Source organism: Sebastes fasciatus, chromosome 10, assembly GCF_043250625.1.
Source record: "Sebastes fasciatus isolate fSebFas1 chromosome 10, fSebFas1.pri, whole genome shotgun sequence".
In the NCBI taxonomy this organism is placed as follows: domain Eukaryota; kingdom Metazoa; phylum Chordata; class Actinopteri; order Perciformes; family Sebastidae; genus Sebastes; species Sebastes fasciatus.
In genome coordinates this window covers 13,883,454-13,901,276 of record NC_133804.1, presented here as the reverse complement: position 1 = coordinate 13,901,276, position 17,823 = coordinate 13,883,454, and the positions used below count along the sequence as shown (strand labels likewise).

The 17,823-nt window shown below is 42.0% G+C and overlaps 1 protein-coding gene across 4 annotated transcripts in view; it reads left to right on the top strand.

Moving 5' to 3' along the window:
* The window catches only part of gria3b (glutamate receptor, ionotropic, AMPA 3b), a 98,471-nt gene that overhangs the window by 40,437 nt on the left and 40,211 nt on the right, over positions 1 to 17,823 (top strand). For all 4 annotated transcript variants that reach the window (XM_074648323.1, XM_074648321.1, XM_074648320.1 and 1 more), the window contains exon 4: positions 13,057 to 13,244. In XM_074648323.1, the coding sequence (XP_074504424.1) occupies positions 13,057 to 13,244 (188 nt within the window). The remainder of the gene's footprint in view (positions 1 to 13,056; positions 13,245 to 17,823) is intronic.

The following is a 17,823-nucleotide window of genomic DNA, read 5'->3' as shown; positions in this document are numbered from 1 at the left end:
TGTGACACTGACAGAGGACATGCAGACACTGCTGACACGCTGCTTGTGTAGCATTCACGTCACATGTAGTAACCGTGTAGCCAATCTGCGTCCAACAGCAGAATTCAGCTGTTCAGCATGCTCAGAGCAACAGACACAGCATACTTCATTGCAATTATACAAGGTTAATGTGCAACTAATTTGAATCACCCAATACAGTCTTAACCCACTCATTCTTATTTATCAGGTGTTAGAAATAGAACGTCGTAATATTTAGTCTGTCATTTTATTTCATTTTAATTTTATGAGTGTTTGAAGGGCCAAATTGCCCTCCTTAGCTTATGTCAATTTTAATCTATTGGTTAAACCCTTTTAATACCGGCCCTGATGACACACACCTTGTCAGTGTCCAGACAGAGTTGTAATTTTTCATGCTAAATAGCGTTGGTACCTGCGGACACCAAGTGTTTTTGCTTAATAAACAGTGCAATGAAGTATGAGTTTTGGGAACCCACAAGTCTTTCCTTTCCAGACATGCCCACTTTATGATAATCACATGCAGTTTTGGGCAAAAACCATGCAGTTTTTTGCATGCAGTACAAGTGTGTTATTTTCACCTATTCTAAAATGGTGTATTTCTTGATGTATTCTTTATACCATGACAATATGTAATATATTGTCATGCTATCAGTATTGCAATATATTGCAATATATTGAATTGTTACCCCAGTATCATGATATGTATCACTAGATTCTTGCCAAAACACAGCCCTAGTGATTGCCTCTGTAATGGCTGTTATTGTCAGTGGATGTGTAATTATTATGATATGATTATTTGCAAGCATGCTAAAATGTAAAAAATGAGATTAATGATATTCTGGTTGCATCAATCAGGACCACTTGGCTAGGAATGAAACCCTCATAAGTCACCACAGAGCCTGTTGATCAGCTGTTAAACAGACAGACAAGATAACTCCGGCCTGACACAATTGGCAGAACGATGTGCCAACAGGGCCAAGAGGCTTGTGGACGGGAGGATTGGATGGCCGCACATAGTTAGCCCCATTTCTTCTAGTTCCTGCCAAGCTACTGTAGATAGAAAAGATAGGACAGATATGAGGGGGGGGGGGGGCAATCAGGCAGATACAGTGAAACCAAAGCGAACCTTGCTCCCTATTCTTCAGCAATCCCCTCTAATTGGCTATCCAGAGACAGTTGCCTTTGTTCCCCCAAAAGAGTCAAATAATTAATGTCTCCCGCTGCTCTCCTGTATCCTTTGATGGCGAACCAAATCAAGTCTGTCCTTTAATTTGATTGTAGTCGCTTGGCATTGCTCTCTTACTGTTGTAAACAACACAACAAATCAAGCAATGTGATGCACTACCAAAAGGATAGTCCAAACTCCAGTGATGAAACGCACAAAGACAAGGCATGAAACGGCTAATCCTTTTTTGTCTTTTACACAATCAGTTAAGAAGGTGACATGTTTGTGCCATTAGTTTGCGGATGTGCGACAAGCCAAAGCGATATTTTTCTATGTGACTGCAAACCATCAGCTGCCGATTTCCCCTTTCAATCGGTTACACAAGTAATTTTTATGCCACTCCCGACACATTTCACACAAATAATGTCCAGTCAAGTGCAATATTGTCACCCACAATTGTTGATTTATACTCTAGGCTCACAATGTGAGATAATAAGTGTGAATGCTGGCTCCCCACTGCCTCCCCATGTCTATATCATAGAGCGCAGCTTGTTTCCTTGGCTTTTGTGGTCTCATCACAGCCACTATAATGGCACATCAGCTGCACCCAGCTGAGACTTTACACACACATACACACACACACACATATGCCTCTTGTGCTTTAGTGGCCTCTCTCCTTCACGCCGGCTTCATAACAGCTAAATTATGCATGCATCAGGAGAATAAATCAGCTTGGACACGCTGACAAGAAAGGGCACATCAGAGCAGCCATAAAATGCAAAAGAAAAATAATATTAAAGAAATATGGATGAAGCTATGCATCACTGGTGTTTTCTGTTTTTTCTATTTTGCACACATAAACAGGTGCCAAAGTGACATCCCAATATATAGATAGCCCAACCTGCAGTCGCCAACCTCTGTAATTCAGTAACCTCCTAAAAAAATACAGTCAAGCACAGTGCTTGGTGTGCCGGTACTCACCAGTACGCAGTACCAGCACTTCTTCATTTTACTCCTTGGGGTACCGGGACTTTTTCCTGCGTACCAGAACTTCTCACAAGCTGCCGGTACTCTTCTCTGCCCTCTCCATGTCAGGTTCTCTGGGCGATTCATAACGGTGCAGCGCCAGTGTATTTGGGCCTAACTGGATGCGATGCGAACGAGCGGACATCAGATTGTATCAGTTTTTCACAATGAAGATGTCCTAACCTGCTCCGTACATCAGCGAACAGTCTAAGTGACGTGTCACGCTCGCCCTAGCAGACGAAGGCTGTGATAAATAATAAAAATAGTAATTTAAATAGTAATAATAATGGTCCAAAATTATGTAAAATCGCATTGTTTTAAAGCTGCAGTGGGTGGAAATGGAGCAAATATGATTTAAAAAAAAAATATTTTTATAAAACTGTCACTATATCCTGACAGTAGTGCATGAGACAGGTCATCTGAAAAAAAAAATCATGTGTCTCTGTGTCCTCCTAATGGCATCTGCAAGATTTCACAGACCGGAGGAAAACAACCAATCAGAGCTGAGTCTGCCGTCTCTGAGCAGCTGTCAATCACTCAGGAACTCCGAGCAAACGGTCAAACTAGGCAGCGCTGATCAGATATGGATCAATATTCTGTTAATGTAATGCCTATTTCTCACCTCAAATGTTTTCAGAAACATCTTGTAGTGTACTGTTTAGCTATAAAAAGTGAAAGTTTGTGACCCAGCAGCCATGTTGAGATCTGTTGAGGAAATACCAAGCACCGCCCAGCAGCTGGAGCACAGCCAATAGGACCACTCTCTCTCTGAAATGACCTGTGATTGGCCAAAGTCTTCCATCACGGGCTATATTTTTTAAAGCCTGAAAACAGAGCCATGAGGAGCTTTCTCTCAGAACACTTGAATTACAATATGCTGAAAGGTTATTATGGAATTTTTGCCCAATGATACCAAAAACGTTCTGCCTGCTGCAGGTTTAACTATTAACACTATGGGTAAATATACAAACACGCCACCGTAATCCTATAATGTTCCAGTTGGAATATTACTGGAGTATTATCGGTCTACTGTAGAAGATGCATAGCCCAAGTATACTAATATCGATAAAATCACAACTGATTATGACTGACACAGTATAACATGCTTAAAGAAATAATGAATAAATAGGAATAATTACAAGAGATTGCTGATAGCGGCAATACACACGCCAACATGTGAATAAGGGGGCACTTCCACTTACATCACTGGTCAAACACCTTAAAAAGAAGAGGTACGCGGGAGGCCGTCGTCCGTCACAATAAGCACACAATAAACCTCTACGCTTTCTCAGTGTCCTCCTTTAAGTGAAGCTGGAATAAAGCCACTTTACCACCTACCCACTGCTAGCTTCAGCAGCCATGAAATTACTGCTGGGAGCTTCTTCTTCTTCTTCTTCTTTTTTTCATTATAACAAAACGTCCTGGCCTTTGCTTCATGCAGCCATAGTAGAGGTTGATTGCTTTGATGTTACACTATGTCACAGGGCCAATTTGTTTGTAGAAACAGCAAATAACATATATATATTCTCAAGAGTAAACACGAGTAAAATAATATTTGGACTTTTTTCATTAAAGGTTCTCGTCCTTCAGTTTCAGCTGATCAGCCGAAGCTGCCCGGAGAGTTTTGTGCAGCACTTGATCAATCCCTTCTCACACACACACACACACGACTCTGTGTGTGTGTTACGCTCATCAGTGTACATGTGCTGATACGTCACAGTGTGTGAGTGAGAGAGACCGGGGAACAAAGACAGGGAGAGATGGAGAAGCTCTGTGGGTGGATTTTCACAGTGGAAAAAAGGCGCTACTCTCCTCCCTCCTGCATGTATGCACTTCTAAAGATACAGACAGCATGCTGCTTCTGTTTTATTTGACATGTGCTGTCTTTTTGATTAGGACAACACTTGGCAGTGAAGCTGTTTTTGGTTATAGGGCCTACTGTACACACCACATCAAAGCCTTTGGCTGCACACTTTTGGGCTACTTTGGCATTCGCGTCACGGCGATTGTTGCGTTTTCCACCACTGAGACGTGGAGGAGCTCGTGCTGCGGCTCCGGCTATAATGTTTCTTTCCTCCTCTGAATTGCGTAAATTGAATGGACCTGTTTTTAAGACTATATATTTCTTCCTCTCTTAATTGTCGGTAGTTAAACACTTTCCTCAAAGGCACCTCAATTACCATGTCTTTACAGCACGCTCAGAGATTCTCATCTCATTCTTCATCACCCGTCAGACGTTGATTGCCTGTTTTCAGTTTGCTGGACAAGTCAAGCGCACGGGTCATATAATCCCAGCAAAGCTCAGCCTGTTTTATATAAATTGTGGGCCCGTGCCAGATGACTAATGAGAGGAAACATAAAGCCGTCTTCCTCTCCCAGGCCCAAGATTTTGATCTCCACTGCACAAACACTGGAGGGATCCTCAGAGCCCTGTGAGCATACTTAGCCCAGAGGCAAACACTCAGCAGGCCCTAAATACTGTACGTATTTATTTTGGCTTCCTTCGAAGACAATGGAGACGAAGCAGCTCTGGGAATATTTGTAAATTAGAACATACATAGAGATGTAGTTAATGAAGAGTGAGGGTTTGACAGCTGGAGAATGTTAAGTAGATATTTCTAGTGTGCTCTCGGCACAGAGGGGGTGAAGGAAGCTGTCAGCTGTTGTTTTATGACCTCCCTACTTGTCATATTCCAAGATCCAAGGCCACTGAGTTTGCTAGGATTTACAGTGTTATTGACACGTTTCATCCAGTTAAATCCACAATTCTTGTGAATCTACCCAGTGTCAGGGATGATAAATCTCATGGTATCTAGCCATGAAGAGAAGGGTAGATTTGTCTATAAGATATCTGGAATTTCTTCTGTGAAATTTCAGAAATGGATATAAAAAAAACTGGCCAAAAAAACCCACAAACTATCTGCATGGCTCAATACCACTACGTTAGTCATATACATGTATTAAAAATCCAGTATATTATTTTTTTTTAGGGCTGTCATAGTTAACGCAATAATAACGCATCAATGCAAATTTGTTTTAACACCACTAATTTCTTTAACGCATTAACGCAACTTCGGATTTTTAGGTTGTAGCACACTGACACTGACGGCTTAAGGTACATTTTGAACAGATACAAAATGTGTGATTAATTAACTAAGGACAATCATGCGATTATTCGCAATTAAATATAATCGATTGACAGCTTTGTTTTTTGTACTTTGGTGAACTGACCCTTTAAAGTTTGCTCTGACCGATGGGTACTTGGTCTTGTCTCGACTATTTTCAACATAGCTGCCGGGTCACAAACTTTCTCATTTTACAGCAAAGCAGTACACTAAAATATCTAGGCATTACAGTAACAGAATATTGATTCATGTTTGATCAACGCTGCCTACTTTGACCGTTTGATCGGAGTTCTTGAGTTTGGTGAGCAGTGATTGACAGCTACCCAGAGACTCCTCGACTCTGATTGGTTGTTTTCCTTCAGGCGCGGTGAAATCTTGTAAATGCCATTAGGAGCACAGGAGGACACAGAGGTACATGATTTTTTTTTTCAAATTACCTGTCTCATGCACTACTGTCAGGATATAGTGACCGTTTTATAAAAATAACGTTTCATCATATTTGCTCAAAGTGACCGACTGCAGCTTTAAAAGAAATATTTCATATTGCAGCAAACGGCAGCAAGGAAATCACTGTGATATCTGTGAAGTTCACTGTTCATCTTTCTCTGCAGGCGTTCAGTCCTAAACTCTGTATCAAGCCAAACCTCACAGTTATGAGTCAAAGCCATTATCTCTGTGGTTTCAAATCAGTTGTTTCTGCTGCCCCCTGAGACCCTGGACAGTGCTCAGCAGGGCGTTTCGCCCAGCCAGAGACCCTCATTTACCAGTGGATTGGCAAGTTAGAGGGGAGAGGAGCCACATTTACTGTTGGCTCAACAACCACCGCCTTTCTTCATGTGTGTGCTTTAGACTCTGATCCTTCAGAAATGAGTTCAGATCTGTTTTTTTGATGCCCTTCATTTCTCACTTTTGGCTGTTAGCTGGTAGAATCAGTCGCTTGTGGTTCCCTTTTTCAACTGTGTGCTGTAGTGTTGTTGATGGTGACTTGTTTACTCATTTGTTTGATTAGATTAGTAGATTAGATTGTGGATTGATGTGGATTAGTGTAATACCAACGATGACACAGTGTAATGTAAGCGAGCGGTATAGTTGTGGCTCTGAAGCTGACAGTCAGTTGTGGCTAACACCGAGCTGAATGCTTAGAGAAATTTGCAATATGGTTTCTCTGATTTGCCTAGTTAGCCCGTATCAGCTGTGAGATATGAGAGGGTTGTTGTGAGTGTGAGAGAGAGCGAGATGGAGGCCTGTGACACTCTGCACCGTACCCTAATGAGAGGCAGGGAACCAAAGGAGCTGGGCAATGAGATTAGATGCAACTCAATTCAATTACCGCTGAGCCGCCACGGGTGACGCTTCAAAACTCATCCTGTTAAGATCCGGTTCACAGACGAAGACGAGGACTGCAGCTCTCACTCAGCTGCTGTACGCTACGCTGCCACAACATCTCATTCGCAACAGCTCTGATTTATAAGCACACGGGGTGTCATTAGACTCCGTCGGGATTTGCTAGCAGACTCTGCAATGCTCTGATACAGAGTTAAAGGAAAACGCAGAAATAATTGAGTTTTCACCCATCGCAGCCGTTTATACACTGCTCCGCAAACTACAGAGTTGTTTCTAGTGTGTGTCTAGAGATTAAAGAGAAACTTAATAACCCGTTTTAGATTGAACATTACACATATTAAAAAAATGCGTTGAGAACTGGACACACAGCCCCGAGGCTCTCGGTTACACCACAACCGCTGGCACTCCCTCTCCCTACACTTCCTTTCTGCGAGTATTAACTCTGCCTCCTGTTCAGCCTATTAAGCCTGTTAGACTGAGGCTGGAATTATGCATCTGTGAAGATACATGTAAACTAGAGGTCGAGCTATATGGGTATTTTATGGCCGATGCCAATTTTTTACAGAATCAGGACAGCCGATGGCCGATATATGATGCCGATTTTTTTTTGACGATATGTTTGGCTGGTTTTCTTTTTTTCCTCCATCTGATAAAATATAAAAGCTTAATAATAACAAATAATACACACAATTTCTTAACTTAAGTAAACATTTATTGAACAACACTTCTGTGTCTGTCTCTCTAATCTGCATTTTGTGTCTGCACTGTGTCTGCTTTAGTGTCCTAAAGCATGTTTTTTTTAATTTATGTTTGTTGATAGACACTGTTACAAGCTATATGGCCATAATCTAAGTGATCACAAAAAAATAATACTAACTTTGTTCACTCGTATTACACAGCCTGCTGCTCATATCTGCTATGCTGCGGACTACACACAGGCCACTAGCCGTGATGTCATAGAGGCTATGTACGACCCGTAGACACGTTTAATGAGGAAATGAACTTTTTGCTAAATGTTTCGACACATTGCTCGTGTTTCCGCCCTCACACGCAAACTTGCACTTATGACAAGCATTGTCAGCATCAACTCCAGTAAAGTGGAATCACGCTTTTGAAGTTTAGTTTTCTCCGCCATAGTTACTAAGACCAGAAGCTTTGTGTGTTTGAACACGGCGCTACAGCAGCGTGTATGCGAGAGCTGCTCCGCCACGCACACAGCTGACGTTACAGACGGAGGGAAATTCTCCGTTACCAAAAACAGAATTGATAATGTCGGAGCCTATCAATACTACGGTCTGTAATAATTTAGCTCCTGAACCCGTTACCGGGTTTCGGTATCCATCCCTACCTGTATGGTAGCTGGTTGGAGGCTCGCTATCAATACAGTTCCAAAGTATTTTCTCTCTAAAAGTAAGATTTCACATCTAACCAATTAAATATATAGGGCTTTGAAAGAGAAGAATTTAAGCCTTACCGGTTTATCCCAGTTACGACGTTACTCTTCTCACGCACTCTTGCAAAGGTTAGCCCACTGGGCTACATCTACTGAGGTCTGCCGGTGGAATGGCTATTTGATTGACACAAGGGGCGGTGTCACACGTGTTCCACAGCAACAACCACACTAGGCTGCCCACAGATGTGCCTGCTTGCTAAACGGCTTAATATGCTCAGGCATCGGCCGATGCTGATTATGAAAAAAAAAAAAAAAATCTGCCGGATTAATCGGTCGACCTCTAATGTAAACATCTTTTCGGTTTGAACGCAAAGAAAGGTGTTATGGGTAACCATAGGCCAAGAGGCTACAAAGGTTATACTTTAGTCTACAAGTACAAAAGAAACTCTCAATGTCTTCAGATGACCTCCGTGCAAGTCCGCCTACATGCAGCCTCAGCATATTCCAGCCTTTAGAAATTCAAGCATGCGTTTTCTGTTTCAGTGCACTCCTCATGGTGGAGATAGACCAAGTCCGGTGACGTATATCATGTCGACGGATCCTATTCATTCTCTATGGAGAGCAGGAGATCCGGCCACGCGTTGTGACTAACCAATCACCGTATCTGAATTTCCATAATCATGACTCATCCTCAATTTTATGCAAATAAGGTCCGTCCATCACAAGGCAGCAGGCTCATGAAACTCCGATCAAACGGTCAAACTAGGCAGCGCTGATTAAATATGAATCAATATTCTGTTATTGTTATGCCTATTTCTCACCTCAAATGTTTTCAGAAAGATATTTTAGTATACTGTTTACATGAGGAAGTTTGTCACCCGGCCGCCATGCTGAAAACAGTCAAACCAAAACCATGCACCGCCCATTGGCCGAAGCGAACCCGGACCGCTTTGTGTTCCGTCACATCTTTCCGTTTGTTGGCCGGGCTTGTTGTATCTGCACCTTCAGTCCGGGGTTCACCTTTGTTCAACTTGGACCTGCATCCTGTCAGTGTTGGCCTATAGAAACACAGATGCACTGTGTTTGGAAATGGAGAAGTGTTTATTTTTGTATGCATATATACATTACCACCAGACTATAAACTGCAGCGTTGCTCTCATGCGTTGTTTACAGTCTGTGAGGGTGGTGGATGTTGCCTTTTACTTTTGGAGTGTGGAGTACAATGCAGCGTCATTTATTTCTCGCAGGTCTACAGGCAGCATTACTTGGTTTTCTCTGGACACACACACACACACACACACTTTAACAATGAACAGTATAGACCGGGACGAGAATCAATTGACAGTATAATAAAGTAACCGTAGATATAACTTACTGAGTCAAAAAAGAGGATTTAGTGTTGAGTTATTCTATAAACATTATGCAACCCACTGCTGTCTCTTGTGGCCGATGTTGGAAAAACACCTCTTGCAACTGCAGTTATGCAATCATAAAACCAGCACAGTCACTACTTTTAACTTACACACAATTATTTAACCTGTCTTAACCACATACTGCAATACAATATAGCACCTATTACATAATTTAATCTTAATGATTCAAGTTTTATTTGTCACATCCACAGACAATATCTGTAGTAAATTGCTTAAAGCTACTATACTATGAATGATAATGATATATATATAATACAATCAAAATTTAAATAAGAATTCGAAAAAATAAATATTAAAGGACCAATATGTAATATATTTACTGTACATGTCACAATAAGTTCAAGTACTGAATATGAATGCACTCACAGACCATGAATATGAGGTCCTGTGTATCCTAAGCTAACGTACCAAATGTGTACAAATATGCACATTTGCACTACGCTACACTGTCTGTATGTTTCTATGTTTACAGTTCATACTGGCAGCAGTATTACAGCATGTTAAAACGGTCCCCGTCTCGATGGCATGATTAGCTCTGAGGAGTGTGATCAGCAGAAGCCGCTGCGGCATCTGTACGGCGGGGATTTATAGCTGGTGATAAGGAAATCTTGTTGTTGTCTTCCATAATTTATGTAGTTGACTGCATTACATTTTTAGATGCAACACAGCTGTGGGGCTCCTGAAGGCGAAGAGGTGAAAGGGATTTATAGCTTCTCTCCATGTTGCAAATAAATATCAGTAGCAAAAGCATTTATGAGGGGTCTCCGACGCCGTTCAGGAGATTGAATCCATCGATCGGCTGCAGTTGGAATGGACTCCGGTCCGAGGAAGGTGACTGGCAGATTCAAATTTATGCAGAGAAGTAAAGAATAATAAAGTTATTCTTTACTTGCCGGCGGAGATGAAAAAGGAGCCGTCAGTCTTGTCGCTGCTGTCAGATTAAGTTGCGCTCAAAGGATTTTTTTCATTTTCGATTTTGAAGTCCAAATCACTAAACATAAACTTTTCTGCTGACTGTAGAGAGAAAAAAACAGGAGCAAAAGTAATCCATTTCTGGACAGACTATTTACCACCACCAGATTCCATCTCTTAATTTCCATACAAATGTAAAACTAGGCAGGCATGGAATCTTCTGTGAATCTTAAATGAATCCAATTGTTTCAACACAGTTCAGGGTTTGCCGGCGGCGGCAGGAGACGAGCGGCGCACAAAATCAGCAATTTCAAAATAAAAGCCCTGTGTGATTCTAATCTGATTGACAGGACGTTGTTTCCTTCGTTCACACAAGAGTGAGAGCATAATTCATGTTTTTCTTTGCACCTCAGACCTCGGAAATGAAAATTTGAAATGCACAGATTTTATTTAGACAGAACACTACAAACATATGAAGCACAAATCCCTAGAGGATTCCCCTTTAGGCTTTTTCTTTTGACATGTTATTGTGTCTTTCAAGCAGCACGGGAATCAGTGATTGCACTGATACTTGCAGCCCTGAAACAAATGTGATTTGAACCCATCTGCATGTCGTACACCCAACGTGATTACCGCGTGTTAAATGGTTCATCGACATTTTTTACCTTTTACCAGCCGTAATTCTCTGCAGTTTCCAAACCAACAGAGACCATTTTGACCCAGTTAATCTGCATGACATCTCTTAATGTGAGGAGCTTTTATTGCTGGGAAGACTGCCATGCTATCCAGCTGGCTTGTGGTTGGTGAGGTTCTGAGCATATGCCTGAGGAAAATGAATAATGCATCCATGTTATTCAAACCTGCGTTCTGTGACTTTCGCTTTAGGTAAGGGAGATGCGAGGAGGTATGCTACATGAGAGGCTGCCGCTGCCGCGCTCATGTAAAAATGATGATTCTTCAGAAAAGCTTCAGATGTTTTCTCTTCACTTTTAGATTTCTTTTTCTGAAGAAATTGCGGCTTTTGTCCAGGTAGAGAAAAAAAAAGTACATTTCGATGGTTTTATTGGCTTCCGGCTACGCTACCTTCATATTCTCAGTGTCCCGTGGTGATTCATGTCAGAAGTGTTGCTACTTTTAACCAGCTGCGTGACCCAGAAGCCACAAATATGTGAGCCACTACATGCCCTCAACATATCATCTGAACCCGAGTTCCATTCATGAACTATAGGCCGAACTCCTCGGAGATGTGACCTGATAACCGGGTTGCCAGATAACCTTGAGGTCTGGCAGGCTAATGTCTCCTGGCAGCGTGCCATTGCTCCTCTGGACAGATGACACGCTGTGCGTCGGCCTCCGCCGCTCGCTGTGCCGTTCGCCAAAGGATCATCTGGCGGAGACGTGGCCGTGTGCTGCAGGGGCGGCCGCACGCAGGGAGTCTCAGAGCATTTACAAGTCAAGGAAAAAAGCTGCTCGACCATTCAGTTGGAATGGAAAAGAAGGGAAATGCAAAAGTAGAGAAATGAAAAGGAGTCACAAAGTGGTTTTCTTGTTATAGCTGTTGTTGAGTCTTTTGGTCTCTTTGCCGGCTTTGTTGGCTGCCTGCAGCCGGTTCATAGAGATAAGCTTGTACGGAGAAATGCAAAAAAATATATGACAAATGTTTACTTTGCACACTGCTGCTCAGAGTGTGTCAATTTCCATAATCACATATGATATTAATATTAATCGTCATATAAGATCTATATGTGTGAATGCCAGAATTTGCTGTTGCTGCAATTTTTTCTCCCTTTTCTGTATCGGTTAACCACATGACGAACGACGGAATATGAACAGAGAGATGGAGAAGAAGCTGATTGTACACACAGTTTGCAACAGCGCTGTCCACGGCTTAATGAAATACCAGCAGCGTGCTTGATTATCATTAATAACCTTCATGTTCATTCTCGACAGTCGATCATTGGAGAGGAGTTAAGCCATTTTTATTCTATGTGCAATCTATCCTCCCCAGATAGGACTACATTATTCATTTTGTGGTATGTGATTTGACCACAGTGTTTCTGAGCGCTCTGCTAAATGAAAATATTTCACGTGTGAATTAATCATTAGGAGAACTCATTCTCCATTCTTCTGGTAAGCATAATGATCTCCTTCTACCGAGTGGCACGGATGAATCTTTCATTGTCTTTATATCTTTAAATGAGTTGGCACAATCCTCAGAGGAGACGCGGGCCGCGTTGTGTTTCGCCACACTGTCAGAGCTAACATGTGGCTGCGCTAAGTGCCGTAATTTAATTGATGCCAAGTGCAATAACATCAACCCGCTGATCTTTTAATAACATGGAGATACGATTCCTGTCCTTTCACTTCATTATGATATTGCCTTCTCAATATGCAAATGTGAATTCACAATCACTTCCACGCTTGCACACAAAGTCTAGACTCTAGACAATATTTTAGAGGGGCCTGCAGACTTTGCGGTGCTATTTTAGATTGTAATGAGATGGCCTTTGACCTTTGGATTCAAGCAAAACCCTCTCTAGAATAAATTAGCAGCCTCTCAGTTCATAACTTGCATAACTGTCTCTTTTCTGTCTAATCCTCTGGGTCTCTCTCTCTCTCTCTCTCTCTCTCTCTCTCCAGGTTTCTCTATACTGCAGGCCATCATGGAGGCAGCAGTGGCTAACAACTGGCAGGTGACCGCACGCTCTGTTAGCGGCACAACAGATGCAGCAGAGTTCAAGCGCATCATTGAGGAGATGGACAGGAGGCAGGAGAAGCGCTTTGTGATTGACTGCGAGGTGGGAAGGATCAACACCATTTTAGAGCAGGTGAGCCTCGCACTCGCTGCACATGTGGCAACACCTGTAGGTTATATAACACAAACACCCCTCTTTATATGGTGGACGAATGAGGAAAAAGTGCCAAGCAATAATAGATTTTAACAGGTCAAAGATAAGCACAGTTCATAGTATATTTGTGTAGGTATATAGAGCCTATATTGGATACCCTTCTCCTGCCTTTTAGTAAGAGATGTTGTGAATGAGGAAATAGAGTGATTTAATATGTCCATCTAGCCCTTTGTTGCTTCCTGCTTTAGTCGCATGATTACCAAGCATATTTAATGTACAGAGTAACAGATATTAAAGGGCCACTTCACCAATTTTTACATGTCATCATTACAAGTAGTCACGGTGATTTTGAGTTGGACTGGAAGACTACAAGTTTCTAAAAACAACGGGGTGCTTGGAGTATGAAAGACATGGTGAGGAAGAGCTTACAAAAGATGCTATTGAGTTGCATTATGGGAAATGTAGGATCCACATTTTGGGAGGTTGATCCATCCATACGTACGTACGTCCCATTCTCGTTATATCTCAGGAACGCCTTGAGGGAATTTCTTCAAATTTGGCACAAACGTCCAGGATGAACTGATTAGATATAGGTGGTCAAAGGTCAAGGTCACTGTGACCTCACAAAACATGTCTTCGGCCATAACTCAAGAATTCATATGCTAATTATAACAATTTCACACAAATGTCTAATAAGATGATGATGATATGATGATGTGAAGACATTCTGGACAGACATGGATGTAAACCGCAACTTGATTGGTTGGCGGAGGAATTCAACCGCGAGGTAATTCTAGTTCTATAAACAATGGATCAAATGACTAGGAGTGTTGTGAAAGGTGTCGACAAACCCACAGAGAATTGTCACCCAACTCTGCAGTTTCCCTCAGCTCTATGGTTTAAGGGCCAGCAGCTTTACCGTTCTGGCTCGCTCTCACCGCTCTCATTAGCGTTGTTTTTTTGGCTGCAGGAGGCAGCTGTTTTGAGCAGTTCTAAAACCCGACTGTGCGCTACCACCCCAGCACCAATCAGCACACTGACAATGTTAGAGACTAGCTGGTGAACATAGCGGAGCGTTTAGCAAACCAAAGAGCCACTTTATTCCGTCAGGAGTTGGTGGAGACAAAACAGAGCTACAAGAAGAGTAAATATTGGACTCAGGTCGACTGAGACGTGACTCCAAATACATGCTAATGTTGGTCCATGGCTACTCTATGCCTCTGTTAACATTAACATTTTTTAAGGTGATAAATATGTCAGCGTTTTCCCTGATGTGGCCAAAGAAATCAGTCCATTTTCGCATGCGAGTCCCCTAACTTTATGGAAGCGCTGGAGTGGCTCTTTAATTTGGGGAATCATTCAGTCCATAATAGGCCTTTTTCACAGGGAAACCTGCAGGGAAACTGCAGGGTATTACTAATAACACCAGCGATGGCTGTGAGAGTGACAGTGAGCCAGCATGCACAAGACCAAGACCCTGAAATCAAAGTACCTAAATGGAATTCAGCCATCATTAGTTTGATTATTTATAGGTGTGCTTTTCCTACTGTGACATGTCAAAATGTAATCCATGAAAAAGGCCTATTCACTATCTTAGAGCAGTGGTTCCCAACCCTATTTTCCTTGAAGCCCCCCTACGTGTATCTAAGAAAAGCTGGGCCCCCCAAAACGTCATCACCCTGAAAAAAATGACAAAATCCTCAAACAAAATCCTCAGCTTGAATAAAGTGAAGTCAAGTCAGTGTATTAAATGTTTATCTTTTTTTTTATTAAATCAACTTTCTTATATGATTAGAACTCGTCAGTTTCGTCAACATAAAGTGATGAGGTCTTGATGGATTCACCAAGTGACAGCCGAAAAATAGATTTTTTGTTATTGTGGTTGAATAAATGTTATTTATGGTGTGTAATCGCAATGAAAAGGTACTTTTTGAAAGGCTAAACGCCAACAAAAAAGGATTGAAGCAGAATATTTGGTTCGATTTTGCTACTATAGATTTATATACAGACGTTTGTATAAATTATCCAGTAAGTGTGTTATTATGATTTCAGTTATACATGAGCAAATCTATTTTTGACAACCTTAGCGCAGACAAATTCTGGCACATCTTTTGCGTCCCCCTAGAGGGCTCTTAGAATGCGCTAACATCTTCTGTAAATGTTTGTAGTGCTGCTTGTTTTGTATGTGAGCTGATATCTAGTTTTGTTGAGTTTGTATAACCTCATTAAAGCTGTGTTAAGTTGAACGTGAGGCACAGCAGCAGTAATCCCACCTGTTTGAGTAGCTCGCCGTGGTTTGGTTGCTAAGTTTGAGGCCCGGCTTGTTTGAAAGTCAGCGCGCGTTTTAGCTGCCCGAGAGCCCGAGGTTGAGAGGTCCGAACGTGAGCAGCCATTTGGAGCGACCACTGGATGATGCATCCTTTTTAATCCTCTCCTAACAACCCCACAACCCCTCCTTTTCCTCTATCACGTCCATTGCCTGCGGAGGAAATGAAAGGTCCACCAGTCCTTGTAGTAGGGGAAACACAATTACCATGAATAGATGAGTGGCTATTACGCCATGCATCTCCTCTGTTCGGCTGCCCCGCTCCACCCTGCCCCGCTCGCCGGCTGCCGCCTGCTCACAAGGCAATCAGCTGCCGCTCTGGATTCTGCTCGTTAACATTCATTTAGATATTGGCTTCTCTCTGCCTCACAATATCCCTCAACGAGTGTTCCTTTCACTTGTTTTTTATGAATCTAATTTGATCCCAGAGTCATAGTTTAAAGCAGAATGGCTTTTAGTATTAATTTGCTGTGTCTAATTTAATTATTGTGCTGCAAATTTCCTCACTTTACTATTCAGGGACTATACTGACATCTATTTCCTTTTTGTGTTTAGACCGTGCATCAGCTTTTAAGAAAAGCTTAGAATATTCATTACAAATCACATGTGAGGCGTATTAATGGTTGCGTCTGTAATTGCTTTTTTCCCCCCTCTTGCAAATAATAATAAGGAATGCAAGGCAATCATCTGTTTGATGTTCTCCTGTGTCTGTCTTTTTCCCTTTAATGAATTATTTCTTCTAGAGGGAGCTCTTTCCCTTCCTCCAACTATCACCATCAAACATTTTTTTCTGCCTTAACTTTGTTTCAGCTCAGAAAGGGGAAAATAAAGCTTTTAAAACAGCTAACCTTCAAAGCAGCAGTGTGCTCGATTTTGCCCCTTGTTTCAGTGACAACCTCAGCGTGGGATTATTGTTGTTGTTGGAGCTAATTGAAATAATCTGGCCAGCTCTGCCATATGGATGAGTCACAAGCATTCAGGGGAGCTGCTGGACTTCACTCTGCAGCCGCCCCCTATTGGGCCGTACCATTACGCATTGAAACAGGCTTGGACTGGCTTCCCGTGAGGGCAATCTCACCAAAAATGGCACCCTCACTGTCAGCTATGTGGATACCCGCTGCTTTTACCTGCTGCTATAGTTCTATTAGCCAATGATTGACGGATAGAGTTTCATCCCCGGACAGGAGTGAGAGTTTGAAGCGAACCTGTGTGCCGAGGCCAGAGTCTGTGTGTCGCTTCAATCCGTCAAGGTCACTGCTATTGAGAGAGGATCATGAGGCAGGAGGACAGATTCAGCCAGCTGATTGCTGGGGGAAATGGGAATCAGCTCAGTGGCTTAGTTTTATGATTTCCGTCGGAGTAATCCCACCACAGAATGAACGTCTTTGTACGAGGCAATGAAGTTCATGGAGTGTAGAGCTATCTTGAATAGACAAGTGTCGAGCTTCCACTATTTGCACACTAAGAAAGCCGTCCGTGCTGCTCTTCATTAGCACCACTTTTGATCCAGTGGCTGCTAATGCTTCGGTCCTGCTGGGCCTTTGTTGCTCTGCTACAGTACTTCACTGCACTGTTAAGAGTTTTTCAACATTTAAATAATGTTCCTAAATATTTAAAGGAGCATCCAGTGGTAGTATATTTACTCAAGTACCGTACTCGAGTATGATTTGCTTTTTACTCACCGACAGTTATTGACTGACTGTGGGAACTTCTTTTCATCATTTTTAAAATCGAGTGTACTCTTGCTGGTTTCTCAAGATTACCAACCCTAGTTTAACATAATAAAACTAACAAAAATATATGGATATTCAATCAATTAAAATATTTAATCACGATTATTCGCAAATTAATCGCACATTTTTGATCTGTTCAAAATGTACCTCAAAGGGAGATTTGTCAAGTATTTAATACTCTTATCAACATGGGAGTGGGTAAATATGCTGCTTTATGCAAATGTATGTATATATTTATTATTGGAAATCAATTAACTACACAAAACAATTACAAATATTGTCCAGAAACCCTCACAGGTACTACATTTAGCATAAAAAATATGCTCAAATCATAACATGGCAAACTGCAGCCCAACAGGCAACAACAGCCGTCAGTGTGTCAGTGTGCTGACTTGACTATGACTTGACCCAAAACTGCATGTGATTATCATGAAGTGGGCATGTCTGTAAAGGGGAGACTCGTGGTTACCTCACATATCTTGGGATCAGAGGTCAAGGC